Genomic DNA, 24,924 nt, shown 5'->3' with positions numbered 1-24,924 from the left:
AAAGAGGAGGGAAGAAGCATGTTGGGAAGCTGGCATCAAATACCTTTGTCACCCTCTCACTCCCATCTCAAAGAATAAAGTATGTAGTATGTGGGGATGGGAGGTTTACCTGAGGCTTCACGTCCTGAGGATTCAGTAGAGAAACAGAAAAGCACAGGCTAATTTCTGGACAAAATTACTGACAGCAATGAGTAGACCTAAACATTAACAGACTCTGGAAAACCTGAAAAACCAATCCCATAACTTCCCAAGAGGCTCTGGACAGGTGATCCGCATGCATCCTGAGAGACACTGGGAATTACTTGAAATTCCCAGCCCTGGGAGAATCCCACTGGCCCTCCTTAAGCCAGCCGCCTGGTAAGGTGAGGAAACACCTTCCTTATCGGCCATTTCCTGTGTGTCCACCATTGCAGAAGACATGTACAGATTAGTGGTTCTCAAAGTGTGGTCCTCAGACCTCTGAGGTCCCTGAGACCCATTCAGGGGACCCTCAAGATCTGAGCTACCTTTATAGTAATACTAAGATCATAACTTGCTTTTCTACTTTGTAGGCATTTGCACCAATGTGTAAAATGCTGGAGCCATAGCATAAATCAGTACAGTTGACATGAAAACTGTGTTAGTAGTCAGGTATTCTTCACTGCTACACACTTCAGAGGTTTTTTTTTTTTTTAAATAGTTAAAAAAAATCTTTGATGGAGTAAAAACTATTATTTTTATTAAGTCTTAATACTTGAATATACATTTTTTTATATTACATGGGACAAAATGGGATGTCTGCATTGAGGCACTTCTGCTACATAGCTAAGTAGGATTATCATGAGAAAAAGCATTCAAGTCATTGTTCAAGTTGCAAGATGAATCAGTGACAAACATTTACACCTTTCAGACTTGGGTATTTGTTCATTTGAAAAATGAACAAAGTGAGTTTGTCAGTTCAAGAAAAGCAATTGGCAGTATTTGTTGCCAATACAATTCAAGTTTTCAAGGACAAATTAGAACTTTGAAAAACTCCTATTTGCCTCTGTGAACTTAACAGCTTCCCAATAGTAGAGACTTTCCTGATAAAATCAGTGGTGATATTAGTGAATGTAGGTTTTTGATATTGCATAATGAAATATGTCAACACTTAGAAAATCTGTGGAACTCAGTGAATGAATATTTTCCAAATGACCAGTGTTATAAATCATCCCTGGGTAAGAGAACCATTCAAATAAAAATATAGATCAATGGATATTATTGTAACAGAGGAGGAAAACTCCACTGATGGTTTTAGATTCCATAGTGCAAATAATGGCTAAGAAGTGACCACTTGTTGAGTTCTGGTGTAGTAGAAAAGGAAAACACCACAATTATCAGAAAAGGCAATTAAAATATTCTTCCTTTTTCTAACTATATGTTTGTGTGAGGCTGTATTTTCTTCATACACTTTGACAAAAATAATGTATCACATCAGAGTGAGTACAGAAGCAGACAGAAGAATACAGCTGTCTTCTATTAAAGAGATTTGCAAACATAAACAATGTAGTCCTATTCACTTATATTTTTATTTTAAAAATGATCTATAGGGCCTCCCTGGTGGCGCAGTGGTTGAGAGTCCGCCTGCCGATGCAGGGGATACGGGTTCGTGCCCCGGTCTGGGAGGATCCCATATGCCGCGGAGCGGCTGGGCCCGTGAGCCATGGCCGCTGGGCCTGCGCGTCCGGAGCCTGTGCTCCGCAATGGGAGAGGCCACAACAGTGAGAGGCCCACATACCGCAAAAAGAAAAAATAAAATAAAATAAAATAAAATAAAAATGATCTATATTTCATAAATAATGTTAATGTTGTTACTGCAAATGAGCAAACATTTCTCTGTTTGAATTTTTAATATGGTAAGTATTGACAGCTACAACGCACATTAAAAAAAAAGCTTTTGGAAGTTTCCATTGTAAGAGAGTAAACAGATTCTGAGACTAAAACGTTTCAGAGCTGCTAGTGTATAGATAATTACATAAAGTCTGAAAGTCACTCAGATTTGAAAGGTTCAAATTTTCTTAAGTTCTATAAGCTTGATAATAAAATTCTACAATATTAGCCTTAAAAAATACATATATCTATTTCTCCTTATTGTCTGGGCATGTTATGCCCTTAAGTTTGCTGTATGTTTTCCTAGTCAGATTAGGTTATCAGTGTAATTAGAGAGTGATGTTATTTGGGGTAGTTTTCTATTTAACACTTAGTGTTCTCCCCAGTTTAGCCCTCTGTTATTGGAATGTCAGAAACGTTTCTTTTCTTTTTTTTTTTAACTTATTCATTCATTTCACAGACCTTCATGAAGCACTGTGTTAAGGCAGTAGGAATACAAAGGTCATGACTTCCCTCAGGGAGCTTACAGTCTAGTAGGTGAGAAGCAAAGTAAAGATTATAAAAAAGAAGTTTCAGAACTACGATAAACATATGCACATCATGTAATAAAGAATTAGATAGAAATAGTGGGGCGTGACAGACAGCCTGGGGGTGGTGGGCTATCAGGAAAAGCTTCCTAAGGACAAGGGACCTTAACTGAATGTTTGAAGATAAGGCAATAATCAGGTGAAAAAGTCAGGGTGATCAATCCTGGTAGAAGACACTGAATGACCAAAGGTATAAGGGCAAGAAATGGGAGGGTGCAAGCGGTCCTGTGTTGCTGGGGCATAAAGTGTAAGGCTGCAGGGGGAAAAAGTGAGGCAATGAAGCAATAGGAACCAGAAGTTGATCTAAAACATGGTAAGGAGCTTGAGAGTCACCTGCTGGGCCAGTGATGTTTAAGAGGGGCTCCATGAAGCCCTGGCAAGGACTGAAAACTGCAGGTCTGTGGAAATGCTTTGGATGGCCAGCATGATGCTTTAAAATGGATCTGTACTGTATAGCACAGGGAACTCTGCCAGTACTCTGTGATAACCTAAATGGGAAAAGAATTTGAAAAAGAACAGATACATGGATATGTATAACAGAATCACTTTGCTGTGCACCTGAAACTAACACAACGTGGTTAATCAATGATACTCCAATATAAGATAAAAATTAAAAAAATAAAAATTAAATAAAATGGATCTGAATGCTTTTTCCCAATCTGACAGAGTCTTCAGTATCCTCCATGGTCCTGTTCTGGTCTCTTCTCTTCCTGTTCATTCAGTCCTGTAGGTTCCCCGGGCTACTGACTATTTTACTGACATTCAGGCCATTTGTGTTGCACTGTCCATTCGTGTTCTACAGATGTTTCTCATCTGGTTTTTACCAAATTTTGTTTCTTAAACCCTTGATATGTGAACCTCCCATCCCCTCAAAAAAAAAAAAAAAGGATGAAAACTCTTTGAAAAACAGAGAATACCAAACCCCTTTTCTGGAGATTTACAAAATACATTTGTACATGTCACTGATATGATCCGCATTCAACAAAAAACAACTAATTTTGTTTAACGCAGGATTTTCCAAGCGAAGCCGACCATGGGACCACTCCTTTTATTAAGCGAATGTCGAGTAATTAGGGAGTGAAATGTTGACAAATAAATAAATTAATTAATAGGCCAGAAAGTTTCATTACCTTTGAAGAAGCAACAAGTGGACTGACAGTGGAGTTTCCGATCCAGCCCGTGGATGCGGGAACACAGAGGGATGACACCTTTAGGATAGGAAAGGAAAATAACTGCCTTGCAGGAGGAATGTCGCATGAAGAACTCTGAAGGAATGTAATATACGGTCCTATCCATGAAGCGACTAGGTAAACACAAGTGAACAGATTCAGAGATTTGAGGGAACTTCTTCTAATCTGAGGATCAAGATGCCAAGGAATAAAAGACATGTATAAAACATTGAAAAAGAATGGAAAGGGCTATACAGTAAAGTCACTGTGGGTTTAGTTGTTATGACACATTTTTTAAAATCTTTGATTCTAGTAGAGATTTATAAAAAGGATGAAATATAGAATTGTTTCCCAAAAGAAGAAAAAGGAGAAGGAAGAGAAAGAGGGGGAAAACAACCGTTACTTCCCAAAGTTAACCAACAAAAAGTAAGAAGAGGCCCAGACTGCATGGAATAGAAGATCAACATTTGTTGTTTCTCTGTTGGAGTTTGAAAATTGTTTTTTTCCCTCTATCCTCATCCAACTTGAGATACATACACAAATGAATGCTAAAAGCATCTTTGAGTTGAACAAATCATTTCATCTGGGTGTTTATTTTTTACCCATCCCAGTTGCCCTTCCTCAACACGTGCTGAGTTCTAAGTGTTTAATTGCGAACACGAGTTTTAGTAACTCAGAGATGTGCCATTTGTGAAAAATCTTCCCTATGAAATGCCCTTTCGAGAACCATGCAGAAAGAGGACACAAAATTCAAACGTAGTAACAAAAAGTGAAAACATCCTAAGTTTTTATAGGTGTTTAAATTGGCCAGTACCCCTGTTCCTTCCTGCTGAAGCTGTATCAGAATCTGTGAGCAATGTTCGTATTCTCATTTTCTTACCAAGGGGCACAATTCTGAAGACAGACTTTTAAAAAAGTCTTCCTTAGCAAGGAAACCAACATTCAATTATACCTCAGCTTTGTGTAACATCTTTCTTTCCTGATTGACAGCTGGATGAGCGCTCCTGGGTGGCCCGCCTCTGGGTGTATACCTCTCTTATTTTTAGGACACTGAAGGAAAGTAACTGCCAAGCAGTAGGAATGGCATGTGACTGAACTCTCTTCATATATATGGACCTATATGTAAAGTTACTGGGTCCTACCCCTCTCTCTGTACCAAATTTCTTTTTTTAAGTCACAGTTGGTGCCTATCGGCTCTCTGCTGCCACATTCAAAATCTGCCTCATTTAAAGCCACTTTGAGGGTGCAGAAACAGGGGTTTGGGAAGAGGGTTCTGGTTTCCTAAGCCTGCCAAAATACATATTTCGGAACCTATATTTGGAAACATGCTAGAGGCTGCACCCTCAGGATCTCTGAGGGTGTTCCTTGCTAAAAAAAAAAAAAAAAAAAAAAAAAAAAAAAAAGTGACAGGGGTGGTGGGAGGAGGAGAGGCAAATAAGAAGAGCCTTCAGACATCACCAAGTCCAACTTTCTAAATCCTATAGGGGAAACTGAGGCTAGCGGATGCCAACTGCCCCAGGAATGTCTGCGATGTCACCTTTATCCTTGACCAAGGCATTCATCTGCATCTCCCCCAGCCCATCTCTTGGACCTCCAGAAAGGCCGCTGAGGATGGGCAAGTGGCCTCTGGAACCGCTAGAACAACCAACAGCCTCCTCCTCCGAGGGCCCCGATGGGGAGGGAGGAGGTCTTTCAGGGAGAGAGTAAGGGAGGGAGGGCGAAAGGAAGGAAGGGGAGCCAGGGGTGGGAGTGGAAGAGGCAGGCTCGGCCGGGGCTGATTGGCTCCCGGGGCCAGCCCTCCCGAAGTGGTTTATAAGAGTTGGGGCGGCCGGCACTCTCCTCGCTCGCCCGCGCGCCCCAGGAGCAGCGCCCGGCTCTGAGCGCCCCTACGTCGAGGCCCGCCTGGCCGCGCGCCGGCTCTGCGCCGCCTTTGCACTTGGCCGCCGGCAGAACAGCCCCGGAGGGAGGCGAGCGCCGGAGCGAGGCGGGCCGAGCGCCATGCGCCGCGCCAGCCGAGACTACACCAAGTACCTGCGCGCCTCCGAGGAGATGGGCAGCGGCGGCTCCGGCGCCCCGCACGAGGGTGCCCTGCACGCCCCGCCGCCGCCGCCGCCCGCGCAGCCCACCCCGCACCATTCCGCCGCCGCCTCCCGCTCCACGTTCGTGGCCCTGCTGGGGCTGGGGCTGGGCCAGGTCGCGTGCAGCGTCGCCCTGTTCCTTTACTTCCGAGCGCAGGTGAGTGCTCGCCTCCCAGGGGCGCGCGGGCGGGGCGCACCCGCCTTCATCCTCCAGCACTTTGCAGGCGATGGAGTCTAGTCCCCCGGCTTGACTCCCCAGAGCTTGCATATCTGGGGAGGGGAAAGTGACTCTAAAAAGGGAGCGTCCGCCTGGGGGACAGCCAGGCGCGGGGCCCGGCGCGCTGGCCTCTGGTCCTCGCGCACGCACCCGGCCCCGCTGCGCGCCGAAGCTGAGCTCGCCCGGCCTGGTGCGTTTGAATTTCCCCCGGCGAGACCGCATTGGCCGCTCACCTCTTTGGGAAACGACTGCACACTTTTCTCTGCTTCCACTTCCCACTTGAAGCAAAGAATGAACTTAGGTCCACTCAGGAAAAACAATTGAGCGTCTACCGTTGGGAATCGACCCTTTCCCTTCCCACCCACCCCCGGGAGGATTTGGGGTCCTGGGGTTGGTTGCTTTGCACCGCGCAGTGCGTGCGCTGCCAGCAGCTGCTGGAGCCCCGGGGGGGCGATGCCCAAGTCGCCAGATGGATCGAAAGACATAGCGCGGCCAGAGAAGCCTGGTCTTAGGATCCGGGCTCCGCTCGCGCGGAGTGAGAGAAGAAAGAAGGGCCCTCGTGCCTTCCCACTAAGTGGGCGGAGGAAGGAAGCAAAGTGTGTGTGGAGGTGTTCTCTCCCCCGGCACAGCCTAGCGACAATCTAGCAAGTAACCAGCTTTTCAAAGGTGAGGAAGCCGGTTAGGAACGGCAGAGAGATCGTAGAAAGGAAGGGGTAAATTTGTAACCTTATGCTTTCTGGTGGTTTATGCTCTTGTGTTTTCTTGGAAATTGCAGTGCAGTTGGTTGGATTCATTCAAGTATTCTTGTCTGGTGCTGTGAACTCTTTCTCAAAGGAAGTGGGGGGCTGACTGTGCATTTTTTTTTTTTTTATGGGAAAAGAGACTTGGGTTTGGACTTCATTGGTTTTCAGATTCAAAGGTGATTACCAAACCAAATTGAATGCATCAGGACAAGACATTGCCTGGGCTGCATGGGTTTTTGACGTGCGCCAGAGTCTTGAACTCCATTACTTGTAATCATAGGCTTTTTGTTAAATATTCAGTATCCACTAATTTGCATTTTATAGAACTAGTTTATCTACTAAAAGGTAGACATACTATGTGCAGTGCTTTAGAAAATTTGTATTTGTATATTAATAAAAATAATCTTTTCCTATTGAGAGGAAGTTTTTCTAAAAATACAACTTTCAAGTGGTGTACTTGCAATGTACATTACACAAATCTATATGAAAGTGATGAAACATTTTTCTTTCATTGGAGTATGCTGCAGCCAAGAATGAGTGATTTATCCATTTTCTCATCCAGCGTGTGGTCCTGTCCCCCTCCCCCTGCCCCGCCCCACCACTTAATGTCTGTATATTGAGTGCCTGCATTGCCCATGACACTATTAAATGGTATGGAATATGAATTAAGAATCATTTATTCAGGGCTTCCCTGGTGGCGCAGTGGTTGGGAGTCCACCTGCCGATGCAGGGGACGCGGGTTTGTGCCCCGGTCCGGGAGGATCCCGCGTGCCACGGAGCAGCTGGGCCCTTGATCCTTGGCCACTGGGCCTGCGCGTCCGGAGGCCCGTGTACCGCAAAAAAACCCCAAAACAAACAAACAAACAAAAGAATCATTTATTCAACATACAATGGCCACATTGTGTGCATTGCATGATGCCAGGTAATGAAGGGGCCTAGAACAAAAGACTTTAAATTCTTAGTCAAATAAGAGAGAAGCATTCAGAAAAGGGACAGGAGATTCAGTAGTTCTCTTTTATCTTTTCTAACAACTTGGGGTTATGGCATTTTTTTTTTTTTTTTTTTTTTTTTTTTTTTTTGTGGTATGCGGGCCTCTCACTGTTGTGGTCTCTCCCGTTGTGGAGCACAGGCTCCGGACGCACAGGCCCAGCGGCCATGGCTCACGGGCCCAGCCGCTCCGCGGCATGTGGGATCCTCCCAGACCGGGGCACGAACCCGTGTCTCCTGCATCAGCAGGCGGACTCTCAACCACTGCGCCACCAGGGAAGCCCCGGGGTTATGGCATTTTCATAGCAGTAGTAGTGAAGTGAGTATTCAGCACTGAAAGAGCAGTAGGGAATGAATGAGTTCTAGGGACCAGGAACAGCTTAGATTGGCAGGAACCGCGGAAATCGGTGTGACCATTTAGGAAAGAATGACCTGTTGGGCTGTTGAAGAAAGTGTTCAGCTTCTTTGTAGAGATTCTCAATATTAATGGCCTGGTGGGCTGAGGATTCTAGCCTTCTGATGATCACCTAGCAATCTTGATGTCACATGGATAGAAAATTTTCAGATGGAGAATTTAATGTCATCGAATTTCTGGGTTCAGTTTTCCTAAATGCCATGAAGACTGGGCTTCTCCAAGACTTATGCAAATATATATTAACCATTACTCTGAACCCAACCGTGTATTACATTTTTAAAAGGTCTTCTCCTTGGGCTTCCCTGGTGGCGCAGTGGTTGAGAGTCCGCCTGCCGATGCAGGGGACGCGGGTTCGTGCCCCGGTCAGGGAAGATCCCACATGCCGCAGAGCGGCTGGGCCCGTGAGCCATGGCCGCTGAGCCTGCGCATCCGAAGCCTGTGCTCCGCAACAGGAGAGGCCACAACAGTGAGAGGCCCACGTACCTCAAAAAAAAAAAAAAAGTCATCTCCTTCAGTTAAGAAGTAATATTAGAAGCAATGTTTTCATAGCAGGATACTCCACTAGATGTGGTTACGTCTTGCTGAGTACGGTATCTACAGTTCATACTGAAAGGGGTCCTAATCATTTAGAGATACATTCGGAAGTAGTTACAAATGAAATAAGATGTTTGGAATTCGTTGCAAAATAATAGGTGGGGAGCCTGGGGAACAGGGAAGTGGTTGCTTATAGATGAAACAAGATTGGCCATGCACTGGTAATTGCTGAAGCTCGGTGATGGGTACCTGGAAGCTCTACAAGTCTACAGTTCTTTCCACTTTTACATATGCTGGAAGCCTTCTTTCAAAGTTCTAGTTGAGAGAGTAGATTCAGTTTGACCTGACACTGATTTAACATTTTCACTTCTATCAGCTTCCTTGGATTAGAACTTGGTACCAAATAAGAGATAGTTTTTTGATTTCCACTAAATTTGTGGGTCAACTACTTGGGGCTTCTAAATGTGTTTGAACTAGAATGAAATCATCTAATATCAGGTAATATGTTTGCAGTTAACAGTTTACAAAAAAAAGAAAAGGAGCCAGTTTTATTGTTTTTGTTTAAAGATGGGAGGGGGGAGCCATGCAAATCCTCAAGAAACAACTATTCAATTTAGTTTTAAATGCATTTAGAAAAATGTCCCCAAATAATGTAAAAATTATAGTGACAAAAATTTTCCCCTGCTCCACTCATGTTTGAATAGCTAAACGTGAACCAGCCTCCTGAATGTTTGTAGATTGCTTGTGCCTAGATTAAGAAAAAAATTAAAAAGTACTAGATCCAGTGTAGACTGGCTTTTCCCCTACCAACCTTGCCAAAGAAAAAACAGCATGTGGCTTGTGCTATATATTTACCACATAGTATTCATACTTTGGTTAACAAAGAAAAAAAAACCCTTACAAAAAGTTGCTTTTAAAATTTATGTGCCCCCCCCTTTTTTTTAAGCATCCGTATAACCATATACAAAGTTTAGAGCTTAGCTACAAGATAAGCTTTTCAGGAAACTCAATCTCTGTCCCCTTTTAATGCCTTCCGCCAAACCCCCAATATGCACACCAACCTCCCTGGGCTGTTTGTTACCCAAACAGGAGAACGGAAAATCTGATGTGGAGGTGTGTAGGCTGCCTGCTTGAAAAAAACAGAAAACAAAGTAGCACAAATGTCTAGCATCCTGCTTCATTTAACCCTACAGATGATTAAGTTTCAAGGAAGTTGTTTTTTTTTAAAGATTGAGTTCCTTTCACATGAACTACATAATCTGATCACGGTATTTTTGAAGTCCAGTTTAAATCAGATATTCAAGATTCACTTAATATTTTCAGTCATTTCTAGGTACAATGAATTCATTTACTGTTTACTGTGATTTTTGGATGAGTTTCTTCTTTCCTCTGTCGAGTGTAAGTTCCTTGAAGGTCAGGACTGCCTGTTTTGCTCACTACCTTCTTTACAGCATACAGCCTAGGGCTTTGCGTGTTGAATTTACTGAAAAAGCTTTTCAAATGATTTGCAGCACTAGAAATATACCTTTTTCTAATTTTTAATGTATAAATGATCTCGTTAGTAGCTAAAATAGACTAAAAAGTGCAATTTTTCCATCATATAAATTTTCTATCCAGACTGCTGTGTCAGGGGATGGGTTGTTAGGGGAGAGGTTACATTTGTCCAGCCGCTCGGTGAGTAATGTGGAGGGTCCAGCATCAGTCCGGCGCCCTGCCCTGCAGCTCCTGCAGTGCTGAGACCACAGGAGCAGAGGCCATCATTTGCCTGTGTGTGTTGCTGGCCCTGCACCCCTGCACCTCTATGCCACCCTTTCTCCTGGTCTCCATCTTCAGGAAAGAAGAGCTGCAAAGGCACTGGAATAAGAAAGACATTTGCTTGCAGGTTAAAAATAAATTTCTAAGACACATGCAACCCTATGTTCATAGCAGCACTATTCACATTAGCTGAGACATGGAAACAACCTAAATGTCCATTGACAGGTGAATAGATAAAGAAGATGTGGTACATCTACACCGTGGAATATTACTCAGCCATAAAAAAAGAATGAAATAATGCTATTTGCAGCAACATGGGTGGACCTAGAGATTTTCATACTAAGTGAAGTGAGTCAGAGAAAGACAAATACCATATGATATCACTTATATGTGGAATCTAAAATATGACACAGATGAACTTATTTACGAAACAGAAATAGATTCAGACATAGAGAACAGACTTGTGGTTGCCAAGAGGGCGGGCAGGGTTGGGGAGGGATGGAGTGGGAGTTTGGGATTAGCAGATGCAAACTGTTATATATATGTACAACTGAATCACTTTTCTGTACACGGGAAACTAATACAACATTGTAAATCAACTATACTTCAATAAAATAAAATTTTAAAAATAATAAAAATAAAATTCTATCATATGACCCTTAAATAAACAAAATAAGTGAGTATATCAAAATTAATTATGCCATACTTTCATTTAGGAAAACACCTCCCCTTAGGGATATTGATTAAATTGGCCAAGGGTGGGACCTGGGCATGGACATATTTTTAAGAGAGAAGGGACAAAAATCTTTGCATTATATTTCTTTGCATTAAACCCTTAGCCATTATTGACCATTTCAGTAATTTTGTATTAATACTAATTGGTATTACTTGTGAAAAAATTTTAAAATTGGTGTCCAGAGAAATTTGGAGACTTTTTTTTTTTTTTTTGCGGTACGCGGGCCTCTCACTGTTGTGGCCTCTCCCGTTGCGGAGCACAGGCTCCGGACGCACAGGCCCAGCGGCCATGGCTCACGGGCCCAGCCGCTCCGCGGCATGTGGGATCTTCCCGGACCGGGGCACAAACCTGTGTCCCCTGCACCGGCAGGCGGACTCCCAACCACTGCGCCACCAGGGAAGCCCTGGAGACATTTTAATAGCAGACAATCGATATTTGTATCTTTGGTATTGGAAAGCATTATTTCTCAAACTTTAATGTGCATCAGAATCACCTGGGATCTAGTTAGAGTGCAGATTCACAGGCACTGCCTGGGGTGGTGCCTGAGCGTCTGCATTTCTAGCAAACTCTGGGTGAGCCTGTAATACTGCAAGTGATTGGACTATAGTTTCCGTAGCAAGAGTCGCTGGTACTGCTGCTTCTGTTGATGGCACTTAGCTTTCAGCGGGACTGGAGCTTAACCAATGTTAGGGTACCCAGGCATTTCCCCATTAATATCACACTGTTCCTTTAGCTCAGCGGCTTTCTGGTGGTGAGCCAGCTGAGGCCTTTGCAGGATTCTTCTTTCTTGAGGTCTGAACCCAACGACTCTTCATATCAGCTGTCCAGGCTTCTCTGTTTTTTTGTGAAACTTATTGGTATAAGTGAGCTTTTTAAAAAAAGTATGGAATTGAACACTTGCCTTATATAAAATCTCAGATATTCTGATTCGTACTAATTATTTTAAAGAAATAAAAAGTAAACTTGGATTGCAAATAGTTTTGCTTCCTGAGTCACCCCGTGCAAAAGTGGAATGATAAAATTTGTATTAGTGGGTGCACATTTGTTGAAAGGCTATTATTTCATTTTGAGAATCTCAGGTATGGATAGGGTACTTTCTTAGGTTACTTCTGACAGCTGGTTAATAAACCTGCACATCTTCTGATGACTTTCAAAACGATGATTAAACCAGGGAACGAGAGACTTGATATTAATTGACTGGGCTTTGGTTATTGGAAACTTACATAATTTTCCCTTTTTTTCATCTAGCCTGTACCTAGTCATAAGCAAATGCACATGAAGTACCTTGACTTTTTTGAAAGAAGAGGAAAATAAATTAAACCACTTAAAAATTAAACTAATTAAAACAATCAGGTAGCTAATTACCTCTACTGTTTACTTGGCAGTTGACACCACTACAGAGGCTTGTAGGAGCCGCAGGAGGAGCTGGCAGACAATTTTAAGAGTAATACTTAAAGAAATGCTTATGCTGGCACCTGTTTTAACCAGGGGACCAGCTAATAACTTGATGGGGATATTTTGGGTGAGACTATCCAGTACACTACAAGAATTTTAGCATCCCCTCAGCATGTATCCATGGAGCTTGCTCACACCATGAGCCCTCCTCATCCCAGCTCACACCAAGTATCACCACACACATTCTTAGGCACCCTCTGACAGACGTACCACTCCAGGTTAAGAAAACTGATGAGAGGATCAACGAAAAGGGAAATTATGCTTATGGCTTTAGATTTTCTTTGGGGCTAGGAAATGGATTTCTCCCTCCCTTCTTCAGCTGATTAAAACACACATTGATTACGGGAAAAGGCCAGGCAAACATGGGAGCTGAACATGATGTTAATTTCACCTGACTTACATAGGTTTCATGCTTTGAACATCCAGGTGGGCTTCATAATCCCACATAGTGTGCTGCATGGGGGGACTTAAAGATAAAAGGCTTTCTCTCCCTGTACTGAACACATGTCATTTCTTTGATTCCCCTCCTCTCAGTGAGCACTTTTACAATGTCAGAAGATTTTGATAATTTCCCCATGAATCACATGTGTACAGGTGTGTTGTGGATGGTAGTCAGCTACTCATAAAAATGAATTAGAGGGCTTCCCTGGTGGCGCAGTGGTTGAGAGTCCGCCTGCCGATGCAAGGGACACGGGTTCGTGCCCCGGTCCGGGAAGATCCCACATGCTGCGGAGCGGCAGGGCCCGTGAGCCATGGCCGCTGAGCCTGCACGTCCGGAGCCTGTGCTCCACAACGGGGGAGGCCACAACAGTGAGAGGCCTGCATACCGCAAAAAAAAAAAAAAAGAATTAGAAGTCAATTTTTTCACCAACTCGATGGTAACTGTATTAACTATTAGTTATTGGGGACATAATGACTCTTGCAAGAATGAATTCGTTTGTCCTTAAGTCACACTTTATTGAATAACAGAATGATCAGTGATAACCACTCTGACGTCCTCACATTTTTCCCCCCTCAGATGGATCCTAATAGAATATCAGAAGATGACACTCACTGCATTAATAGAATTTTCAAACTCCATGAAAACACGGATTTGCAAGACGCAACTCTGGAGAGTCAAGACTCAAAATTAGTACCTGATTCGTGTAAGAGAATTAAACAGGCCTTTCAAGCAGCTGTGCAAAAGGTGAGTCCACATTGAGATAAGTCAAGGGCCCTCACTGGCTCTCCTAATATTGAAAATTAAAACTGGCTAAGTGCTGTTGACTTTGTTCTTTTTTATTTTAATAATTTGTAAAAGAGCTAAAGAGAATTTTTTGAGGGATTAGCAGAATTCTTTTGAAGTTGGTAGTGGTTAGTTTTGGTGACCAGCAACATTCATGCAGATGTTCTTTTCTTTCCTTCCTTTCTCTCTCTTTCTTTCTTCCTTCCTTCCTTCCTTTCTTTCTTTCCTTCTTTTTCTTTCTTCCTTTCTTTCTTTCTTTCTTTCTTTTCTTTTCTTTTCTTTCTTTCTTTTCTTCTCTTATTTTGGAGGAGGGATTTACATTCACACTTGGAAGGAGGACAAAGATGGTTTGTGGTAGTCAGTGGGTTAGTTTGCTAGTTTGAATTCCCTGCCTTAGAAGACATTCCTTTAGCTCACAGAATTCTCTGCTGGCCACTTCCTTTATATTTGGTTTTACAATGGTAGGAACCTCTATTCCACGTATGTGGATCCAGGTCTCTGTTGAGAATAACTATAGCTGGTCCACTGTTGTCATCCGAAGTGAGGGGGTAAAGTGAGTAGAGCAAGAATTGGTGTGGTGGGTGAGATGGAAACTCTCTGTCCATTTTTCATTCTCCGGGAGAGCTGGGTGAGAAGGGAGGAGCTGGGGACAGAGAAGACGGATGACTTCTCTACACCGACAGCCTCAACTGAGAAACCCTGTAATAACTGCCTGTTTTACTTTCCTGGATAAAGTCACTTGAGAATTCTGCAGCCTTGCAATTATTTTACTTCTACCCAAAAACCAGGTAGAATCCTGTGACTCCAGTGCATGCACATCTGTATACATTGCATACGTGCGTGCACATCTGCATGGATTCTTGCATCCGCTCATACATCCCAACCTCTAGTTTGCAACTCCCTGGGCTATCTCTGATTATCTTAGAGTAAATACTAAAGTTCTCAAATGCCTTAAATCTAAACTAAAATTTAATTAGTTTTTTTCTTAAAGATTCACAAATAGTAATAGCATTTTTTAAAAAGAGGATATGGGGGGCTTCCCTGGTGGCGCAGTGGTTGAGAGTCCGCCTGCCGATGCAGGGGACATGGGTTCGTGCCCCAGTCCGGGAAGATCCCACATGCCGCGGAGCGGCTGGGCCCGTGAGCCATGGCTGCTGGGCCTGCGCGTCTGGAGCCTGTGCTCCACAACGGAAGAGGCCACAACAGTGAGAGGCCCGAGTACTGCAAAAATAAAAAAATAAAGTAATAAAAAGAGGATATGTATTGGACATAGAAGTAGGGCGATAAAGCTGTTTTATATAACCCTTAAAACTGATATTTGCTATATTTCAACAAATCTAAGATACCACGAATTTTCAGCTTACTTTATTTCATGCATCACAAAGAAAGAAAAAAATTTTAACTGAAGAATTAAACATGATCATTATAGATTCTCGTTGCATCAATTTCAGAGATTCTGAAATATGAAAATAATACATCGGGCTTCCCTGGTGGCGCAGTGGTTGAGAGTCCGCCTGCCGATGCAGGGGACACGGGTTCGTGCCCCGGTCCGGGAAGATCCCACATGCCGCGGAGCAGCTGGGCCCGTGAGCCATGGCCGCTGAGCCGGCACGTCCAAAGCCTGTGCTCCGCAACGGGAGAGGCCACACAGTGAGAGGCCCGTGTACCACACACACACAAAAATCATAGAATCAAGGAAGTACATATTATTCTAATATCTATAGGAGCTATTGCTTAAAAATATTACACTTTCATTATAGTGTGTAGGTGCTTAGCTTTACGCAGTAGATGCATATTTTAAACTGTGGGTTTAAATTTGACCTTTTTATCTTACATTGTAATTTTTGAGCTACAGCAACAGCAATTCCACTAGTCTAATTCATCTATAACATTTTCTTTTTCTGCTTTTGCAAAAAATTAAACTACTAAAAATAAGAGAAAAATGACTAACTTCTGATTTTTTACTATGGAAAGAAATTGGAAATTTAATGGCTACTATACTGTATTTACCTCTGCTCACATCATCTTAATTCATATATATTTTGTGGGAAAAATCGTGGCATGTGAAGTCAGACTTATGATTAAATAAATGTGATCTTGGAAAATACTTAACATTTCTTCGCTTTGGCTTCCTCATCTTTAAAAAGTGGAGCTCACAATCCCTCCATGGCAGGACTGTGGCTGATTTGAAATAAAAGATGTAAAGGACCTAAGCACAGTACTGGAAATATAGTATGCACTCATTAAATGTTTATATAGTACTTTTATCATGAGTATTACTAATTCATTGTCACTGTTGATGATTTAATCAAAGACATATTTTAAAAGTTTAGATAGAGCAGGTTTGATCATTTTTCTAAACATGCAATAGGACAAAACAATAGGACACTGAAGCAAGTTGCAGAAAACCACTGTGACACTTTTATCACCAGCAGCAATAAACATGTTGATTATATACTATCCTTAGGAAACTTCTAGGTCTATTTAAGATGTATAATTAATTAATTTAATTAATACAGTAAGTAATTAAACAGCCTATTCTTAAGGCATTTTAAGCTATATGTTGAAGGATAGTGTATTAGTGGAGGAGAGAAAGACATAACATTTGCAAGACCCTCAATTTAAAATTATCGTTAAAAATCCTGATCTACATTGGGAAAAAAAGGATCTACTGAGCTATCTATTAATCTAATACTCAATTTGCTATTCTTTTCTTATTGAAGTATAGTTGATTTACAATATTGTGTTAGTTTCAGGTATACAGCAAAGTGATTCCGTTTTTTTTCAGATTATATTCCATTATAGGTTATTACAAAATGTTGGATATAATTCCCTGGGCTGTACAGTAAATCCTTGTTGCTTATTCTATTTTATGTATAGGAGTTTGTATCTGTTAATCCCATACTCCTAATTTGTCCCTCCTTCCCTCCCTCTCCCCCTCTGGTAACCACAAGTTTGTTTTCTGTCTGTGAGTCTGTTTCTGTTTTTGCATATACATTCTTCTGGATTGTTTTTTAGATTTCACATGTAAGTGATATATTAAAAAAAAGAATGAAATATTGCCATTTGCAGCAACATGGATGGACCTAAAGAATATTATACTTAGTGAAGTTAAGTCAGACAGAGAAAGACAAATTCCAATTCATTTTTTATTGTTTTTGTTTTATGTTTCATTTTCAGTAGTCAGTTTTTTATCCCACCTCCTAAATACTGAGTGGTCTATCTATAAACATTGACATGTACCAGAGGTAATCTGTTAGTTCAAAGCTGAACCTCTAATTAAGGTAATTCTGGTTAGGTAAATGATTGTCTCCTAATTTTCTGTTTAAATCAACCCATACTGTATATCCTTAAAATGAAAAAGAGATAAACTTTTAATTTCAATGGTGTTTTGGTTCTTAAAAATTATACTTTGGGTTTCCTCTGGAAGAATAAGTATGCAAGATCAGCCAAGATAATTTGGAAAATAAGTAATATTAAGAAGAACAGATACCATTAACATTTACCTATGAGAATGCAAGGATGGTTCATCTTAACAGGTCAAAGGAGAAAAATGTTATCATCTCATAGACACTGAGAAGTGATTGACAAAATTTTGCACTTATTTCTGATGTTTAAAATCCATTAGAAAACAGAACGAGATGGATTCCTGATGTTATCCTAAATAGCTCAAACTAAAAGTTAGCTAATGATGAAAAATAGGAGCATTTCTCTTAATATCAGGAATACACCAAAGATGCCCACTGTCCCCTTGTTGTTTAACATTGTTCAGAATGTGCCAGCAAATGTAATTACATATGAGAATGAAAGAAAATATATAGAAGGTAGAATCTGCATGTGATATGATCGTATACTTGGGAAAATTCAAAAGAACTGAAAAGCTACAAGCAAAATAAATCAGTTTGTAAAAGTTAATAAGTAGGGACTTCCCTAGTGGCACAGTGGTTAAGAATCCGCCTGCCAATGTAGGGGACACGGGTCCGGGAAGATCCCTCATGCCGCAGAGCAACTAAGCCTGTGCTCCACAACTACTGAGCCTGCACTCTAGAGCCCATCAGCCACAGCTACTGAGCCCGCAAGCCACAACTACTGAAGCCCGCATGCCTAGAGCCTGTGCTCCGCAACAAGAGAAGCCACTGCAATGAGACCCCCATGCACAGCAACGAAGAGTAGCTCCGCTCGCCGCAACTAGAGGAAGCCTGCGCGCAGCAAAAGACCCAAGGCAGCCAAAAATAAATAAATTTATTTATTTATTTATTAAAAAAAATCGTTAATAGGTAATAATCACTAGCTGCCCCCATTTCAAACAATAATTAGAAAACATGAATGAAAGATTTCATTCATAATTTTTAAAAAGCCTGAAAAATTAGCTTAACAAGGAACGTACAAAGCTAGAAAACTCTATAGAGGCATTTAAAATAGGATTGGATAATGTAAAGACGGAACTATGCAAAGCCATAGTCCATGAACGAGAACATACACCTTGGAGTAGACCTCATTTTATGTGTGTGAATGTATGTGTGTGTATAATTTAATATAATAGAAAATTATTTTGAATAAGTGAGTGTAATTTGGGTTATTCAAAAATGGGACTAGGACAGTTTGCTGTTTTTTTTTAAAGTGATAGCCTTATCTCACGTCCTAAGTGAAAACAAATGCCAGATGGAGAGACGTGGCCAATAGCGGCTCCCTGGCAGTCTGACACTTCTGCTCCCTCGGTGAACTTTCCACCGCTAACTCCCCCATCAGAACTTACTTGTTCATTGTCCCATTTCCTTTGAGCTTTCTAACTGACTGTATAGAAAGTACGATAAGCCAATTTGTACTTAAAGATGTTGATGAACAATAATGAAAGAATTTTCACTATTTTAGGAGCTTGTTGGGGACAGGGTGCCTCATTCCACATGAGTAACACTAATTTTGAGAGATTCAGTGCCTGGGAAGCCAGAAGGAGAAAGATTTGTGGGCGGACAAGAATAGTCAACTGCTCTTATTAAAGACACACAGGTTTTTTTTTTTTTTTTAAGATTGTTTGATGTGGACCATTTTTCAAGTCTTTACTGAGTTTGTTACAACGTTGTTCAGTTTTATGTTTTGGTTTTTTGGCCGTGAGGCATGTGGGATCTTAGTTCCCCGACCAGGGAATGAACCCGCACCGTCTGCACTGGAAGTCAAAGTCTTAACCACTGGACCACCAGGGAATTCCCAAGACACACAGCTTTAATTATACTAACAGACTAGTGTGACTCACAGGATGAGTAGAACTTTATTTCATTAATTTAATATTTGCTTTTGTTGTGCTATAGGATTGTTACTCATGGGTGACAATATTACACACAGGTCATTCTTTTTACGGAATAAGAAGTTGTCATAATATACCATTGTGTGTTTGGAGGTAGAAGATGCCATTTCTTCCCCCAGACAAGAGACTCTTTAGGAAGGAGACACACGTTATTCATCTTATCATTAGACTCAAGCAGTTTTATTCAGTGCACACTCTGTGCTAGGCACTTTGCTATCACTTGTCCTTTAACCAAGGATTTATCCTTCTCTTACCTCGGCCAAATAACGATTTGCCTAATGTGTTATCCTTTGATGAGGATTATTGGTTAAGGTGACAGTCTACACATCTTGCCAAAATAATCAAATTTCTCATGTCCTTTGCTGATGCTAAAAATAGGATGGATGTATCAGGCATTCATAAGTAGGTTTGTATCTTAGTTTCAGTTCTAATATAGATATGGGGTGAACCCATAAAACACAATTACTTTTGTGGCTGCAGTCATTACTGAGAGATCTACCCATCCAATGGTAACAAATGCTAGACATAAGCACAATATCACATTCTATGTGTGCAAAAAGTGGTGTTTACCCAGCCCGCCTTTGGTCAGACAAGTAATGCTGTTTTTTCCGCCTTTTTTGTTTGTGGCTGGGTTTTCTTGGCTTTTTTTCCCTTTAGCACAGAACTCTGAAAGCCTCTTAGTGATCCAACCCTACCAACCACAATTTACAAAGTCTCTCATAACAGTCTATGACAATAAAGAAAACACTAGTACAAATACGGTGTCCGATGTATAAAGCAATTCTTGCTCCAGCTTTGGCCGCCTCTCTGGCCTCTGCCAGCCTGAGGAGCAGTGCGGGGGGCTCAGGCCTGAGCAGGAGCACTTGGCCTTCAGACCTCCCGACCAGTCTCAGTGGAAAGCCATCTGTTTATACATATTTATACATCCTGAGCCCTGGGATGTGACTCTACTTGATGTTAATATGCCTGCTTGTTGATTTCACATTGGGTACCTGTTTGTGAAAGACTTCCTGAAACTTACTTTGAAATGTATCTGAAAGGGTGATATGGAGGAGAGAGATCAATATGCAAATCACACCAATCAATCACCTTGCTCTCCAACGTGGGTTGTTCAGTGCATTCAAGGTGACCTCCCTAGGACGCTGGAAGGAAGCAAGGTGATTTACATGTATCTGTATATTTTAATATTGGCTTCAAACTATTTTTGTGAATATTTTATAAGGTAGCTAATATACAGGAAGGTTTTTATTTAATACTTAAATAAATAAATATGCATGTTTGGGAGCATTAAAAATTTTTCCCTGAAGAAGCTGCACAGTCAGAAATGCTTAGAGATCTTGGAACGAATCTGAAGTTCCATCAGGACAAGAACTGCAGCCACTTTGCTCACATTTGAATATATCACATCTAACGTAGACTCAAGATTGAAGGAGGGCTTCCCTGGTGGCGCAGTTGTTGAGAGTCCTCCTGCCGATGCAGGGGACACGGGTTCGTGCCCCGGTCCAGGAAGATCCCACATGCCACGGAGTGGCTAGGCCCGTGAGCCATGGCCGCTGAGCCTGTGCATCCAGAGCCTGTGCTCTGCAACAGGAGAGGCCACAACTGAGAGGCCCGTGTACCACCAAAAAAAAAAAAAAAAAAAAAAAAAGATTGAAGGCAAAGAACAAGTAAATGACTGATGACTTCTTGAACTCTGTAAACTAATATTTTTAAATAAACATGAGTCATTGACCAACTCACAAAGCCATTCAGAATGTTATAAGCCTGGTTCTCATCTATTGGATGTCTTACCAATGTTATAATTGATAATTATTAATATTATAGCCTGAAGCAATAATGCCTCCATATAATCATACTACAGGTTAATTTTTGTTGAAAGTTATGTTCATCTGGACTTCTTGCTTTAATCATGTTTCCCCCAGGTCTATTTGCCTCTTCATAGCTTATAAACTATGTAGAGGCAGGTTTACAATGTGAACTAAAAACACAGCTCTGGCTTCTTATATGTTTTTGTAAAACTCTCTTATTTCATCCCAAAATATGAAAAGCCAATGGTGATGATGACTACCAGTAAGCTATGTTGTTAGCATATTCTTGACTAACCATTTCCTGGAGTCAGTAAGTCTCTGAGCCTCCAAAGATTTACTGGAAAATGGGGAGTAAAACCAGAGCCATAATCACTGAACAATTAATTCTTACCTGGAATTCTTATTTTATTCCCTGGGAATCAGTGCATAGTTGGCCTTATCTCTTGCAGGATTCACAATATAAATGAAACTATCTCCTGGTGCTAAGAATGATGTACCCAAAGATTCACAGCCCTTTGATCCTCAGTCATATATTCACTGTTATTTCATATAGTCTATGCTGCCCTAACAAAGAGACTCATCCCTCATTGGACAAAATAAGATAGAAGTTTTTTCTCTCGTGTGCAGTAATCCGGAGGTGGCAGTTCAGGGCTGGCAGGAAGGCACCTCCATCCTCAACAGGTACCTTCCATCTCTGGATCCAAATTGGTTTCTCCATATATTGTCATCTCCATACAGAGGAAAGGGAGAAAGAAAAAGTCAAGGTGGTACCTGGAAGTTGAGAGGTCAATCATTTCTAGTAGCATCTTATTGGCTGGAACTTACTCATAAAATGACACATGGATGTCATGTCAAAGTAGGCTACACATTGTAGTCTCTAGCGGGGCAACCATTTGCACCAAAGCTTGAGGAAAGGGGTTGCCTGTAACTAACTGGAGAGAGGAGAGGATGGATTCTAGGGGGACAGTGAGTGATCTCCAGTGCTCATTAAACCCTATTTAGGCAGGAAAGTGGGTTCACTTTATGAACAAGAGGTAACTCTTTATATATACAAGCCTATGAAAAATTGGAACAGTCAAGATTTTATTTTCTAAAAGTTAAAGTACTTTAAGATTATTTAGATTCCAGAAGAGAGAGAAATTTGAAGGTAGATTTAACAGCATGCATCTTTCTGAGGAACTCTCAAAGGTTCATTTAGTCATATGCATCTGTGATCTGTGAATAAACCTTGATTCTCACTTGTCCAGTTTTTAGTAGGTTTTGTGGATTCAAGAACATTAATTTAAAACCAGAAAGTTCATCAGATTGAGTGGTTGTTTTTTTCATCTGTAAAGCTGATTCCTTAGAATTCCAATGTCAATTATTATGGGAAACCTATTCCCATTTTTAAAACTAAAGCACATAAGAAATCAATTAAAAGTTGAGTAGATCTTAACTGTTTATGAAATTGTAATCACTGGAGTTGTTACATAGCCATTATTTCTCATTTGCTTTGTAGTTAATACACACACAACAGAAACAAGGGGAAAAATTAAACCCCGTTCATTATCTCTTTGCCTTTGTATATAAGAGTATGTGTCCCAAGAAAGTTTCTTGTAAACCCACAAGGCAACTTGGGGTTTGGGGGCACTGATGTTCCCAAATCAAGATGTTAGTCATGTAGTGGTTTTCCAATGGGATTTCATCTCTGCCATAACAGTTTTGGGAACTGCAATTCAATCAACCCCAATTATATCTAGCATTTATAAAAGCTGCCTTTATGGGAAAGCCAAAGTATGACCCACAGAATTTTCCTACAAAACCAAGGCCATCTACTGCCTTTTGCCCAACAATGGGCCATTGGCCGTGATGCGCTCAATCTCAGGGGAGACCCAGGGCAAAAGGTAGGAGGGTCTGCACGTGGGAAATAACCAGGGAATGATGTTGTCAGAGGTGGGCTTATCTTCGTGCTAAAAGTACTCCAGGGTGGAAGGAAAGATATTCTGGCTTGACATTTTTAAAGAAACAGAGCAGAAGAAGGACGTTCCTGAAAGAGGAGCATCTCGTTATGTGGCATGGGGATCTTGAGCTAAGACTCCAGAAGTCAGGAAGACTGAGGGTCCTCAGTTGGAGGGGACTTGGTAAAGGATGGTTGGATTGCTCCACCAGGAGTGGCTCGTCCTAGGAGAAGTACAGCCTGTGGAACTGGAGAGAATGGCCTGCCCTAGAGCAGCGTTTTCCAAACCTGCTTGATCTTAAGAATCACTTGGGGACCTTGTTTACAAAAGAAAGAAAAAGGTTCCTAGATTACTGTGACAAAGATTCTGATTTGGTAGTTTAGGAGTAGACTTTGTGACATGGGAAATCTTTTTTTAGAAGGGCTGGGGGCTGGTCCATCTTTACAAGAAGGCTTCAGGGTGGATACTGACCAAAGAGGTGTTCTAAGCATCCTAAGAAGAGTTGAGGGCCACTGGAGGACAGGGGAGCCACTGATGAATGAATGACTATATTTAAGAAGTAGGATTCAGCCTGTGTTGTGTGGAGAAGACGGGTCTTGGAAGTTGCAGAGAACAGTCTGTATCTGAGATGACCAGACAATAAACGTTTGCTTGAACTTTTTGAGATTCAGGGTCTGAGAGGTCCATTCTCTCGTAGCTTCCTCATCACGAGGGTGCTACCCCAGTCCTTAGTTATTGCCCTTTGAGAGCACTAGGTGGTAATAGAAGCAGTAGCAGCAGTAAAAATAATCTTGATAATTATAAACTGTGAGGCTTATCTTCATCAGAAAGTTTAGGTGAACTCAGGATCTCTCCTCCTCAGTGCCTGTACCTGCTTCTCATCTGATCTACCCTCGTGTGGTGAATTACTATGATATTATCTCCATCACCCCAAATCAGAAGCCAGAAGATGGTCTTAGACACTTACTCACTGACTTTTCATCTCACCCCCGTCCTGGGAATTCTACCTCCTTACGAAACCTTCACATGCTTTACTCTGTGTCACTGCTGTTGTCACCTGAACACAGGTGTCACCATCACCATTGTCATTTTGCATCTGGACCGCTGCAAGTGGGCACCCCATCCTACTCACATTACCTCCAGTCCATCCTCCACAGCTGAGTGACTTCTCAAATTACAATCTTACTTTCCTACTTAAGGAAATCCTTTGGGGGACCCCCTATAGTCATCGGGATAAATTCTGAGCTGCTGAACACACAACACAAAGCCTTTTGTGTTCTGGAACCCTCCTTCCAACGCCGGCCTCTCCAGGCTCATTACCTTGTGGCTCCATCTCCTCACCCCACCTCAGCTTGTGCTCGGTGGACCCACCTCAGGAAGGTGCTAGAAGTTCCCTAACCTGGCTGTGCCCTTCCCCACCCCACCCCCGCCCCCCTGCTACAGCCATAAACACAGTGAAGCCAGAGAGGATATCCAGCCAGGACATGCAGCATCTTAGCATCCTGCAGAGCATCTGGCCCTAGCAGCCATCAGTGAGCTTTGTGGGATGGATGGATGGATGGATGAAATGATGGATGAATTATGGGTCTTTGCGCATGTTCTTTATGTGCCATTCCAGGCTCTTTGTGTACAGTTTTCTAATTGTCTTTCAAAATTTAGCTCAGGCATTACTTCCCAAAGAGTCCCCCAGTGATGCCCGCCTGCCCACCTTTGGGGTTAGGGGCCCCTTTTGTGTACACCTAGGGCTTCTCGTACTCACCCCATCATAGCATTGACCCCAGGAGCCGGGTGTGGGTCTGACTCACCCAGATGTGAGCTTTCCAAGGACAGAGACTATGTGATGTTTGGTTTCTCTAGCCAATGACAGGTACAACGAGTAGGTGCTCAGTTAATGTTTAAAGAACACGTTTAATGAATACACGAGTGATCTGTGCTCATCCCTGCTCTCGGTGTCATCAGGTGGCTGGTTGTTTAATCTTGTCGGAAGCTAGCCACATTACAAGGGCCTGGAAGGTTCTCGTCAAGGGGTGGAGGTCTTCTTCAAGAGGGAGCGTCTTCCCTCTTTGGGGCATGAACACCATAGGGACTTGGAGTCTGGAGGACCTTCACGGCCATCCTGCCCCTTCCC

The 24,924-nt window shown here is 42.1% G+C and overlaps 1 protein-coding gene across 1 annotated transcript in view; it reads left to right on the top strand.

Annotated features, from left to right (window-relative positions):
• Positions 1–5,602: 5,602 nt before the first annotated feature.
• Positions 5,603–24,924, top strand: part of TNFSF11 (TNF superfamily member 11) — a gene marked incomplete at both ends in the record, with an annotated part of 35,226 nt that continues 15,904 nt past the window's right edge. Inside the window, 2 exons of the mRNA XM_082602253.1 lie at positions 5,603–5,839; positions 13,543–13,710. Coding sequence (XP_082458379.1) covers positions 5,603–5,839; positions 13,543–13,710 — 405 coding nt within the window. The remainder of the gene's footprint in view (positions 5,840–13,542; positions 13,711–24,924) is intronic.

Source organism: Mesoplodon mirus, assembly GCF_964341445.2.
Source record: "Mesoplodon mirus genome assembly, chromosome: 17".
Classification (NCBI taxonomy): Eukaryota; Metazoa; Chordata; class Mammalia; order Artiodactyla; family Ziphiidae; genus Mesoplodon; species Mesoplodon mirus.
The sequence above is the reverse complement of the archived record's forward strand: the minus strand, read 5'-3'. Positions and strand labels throughout refer to the sequence as shown.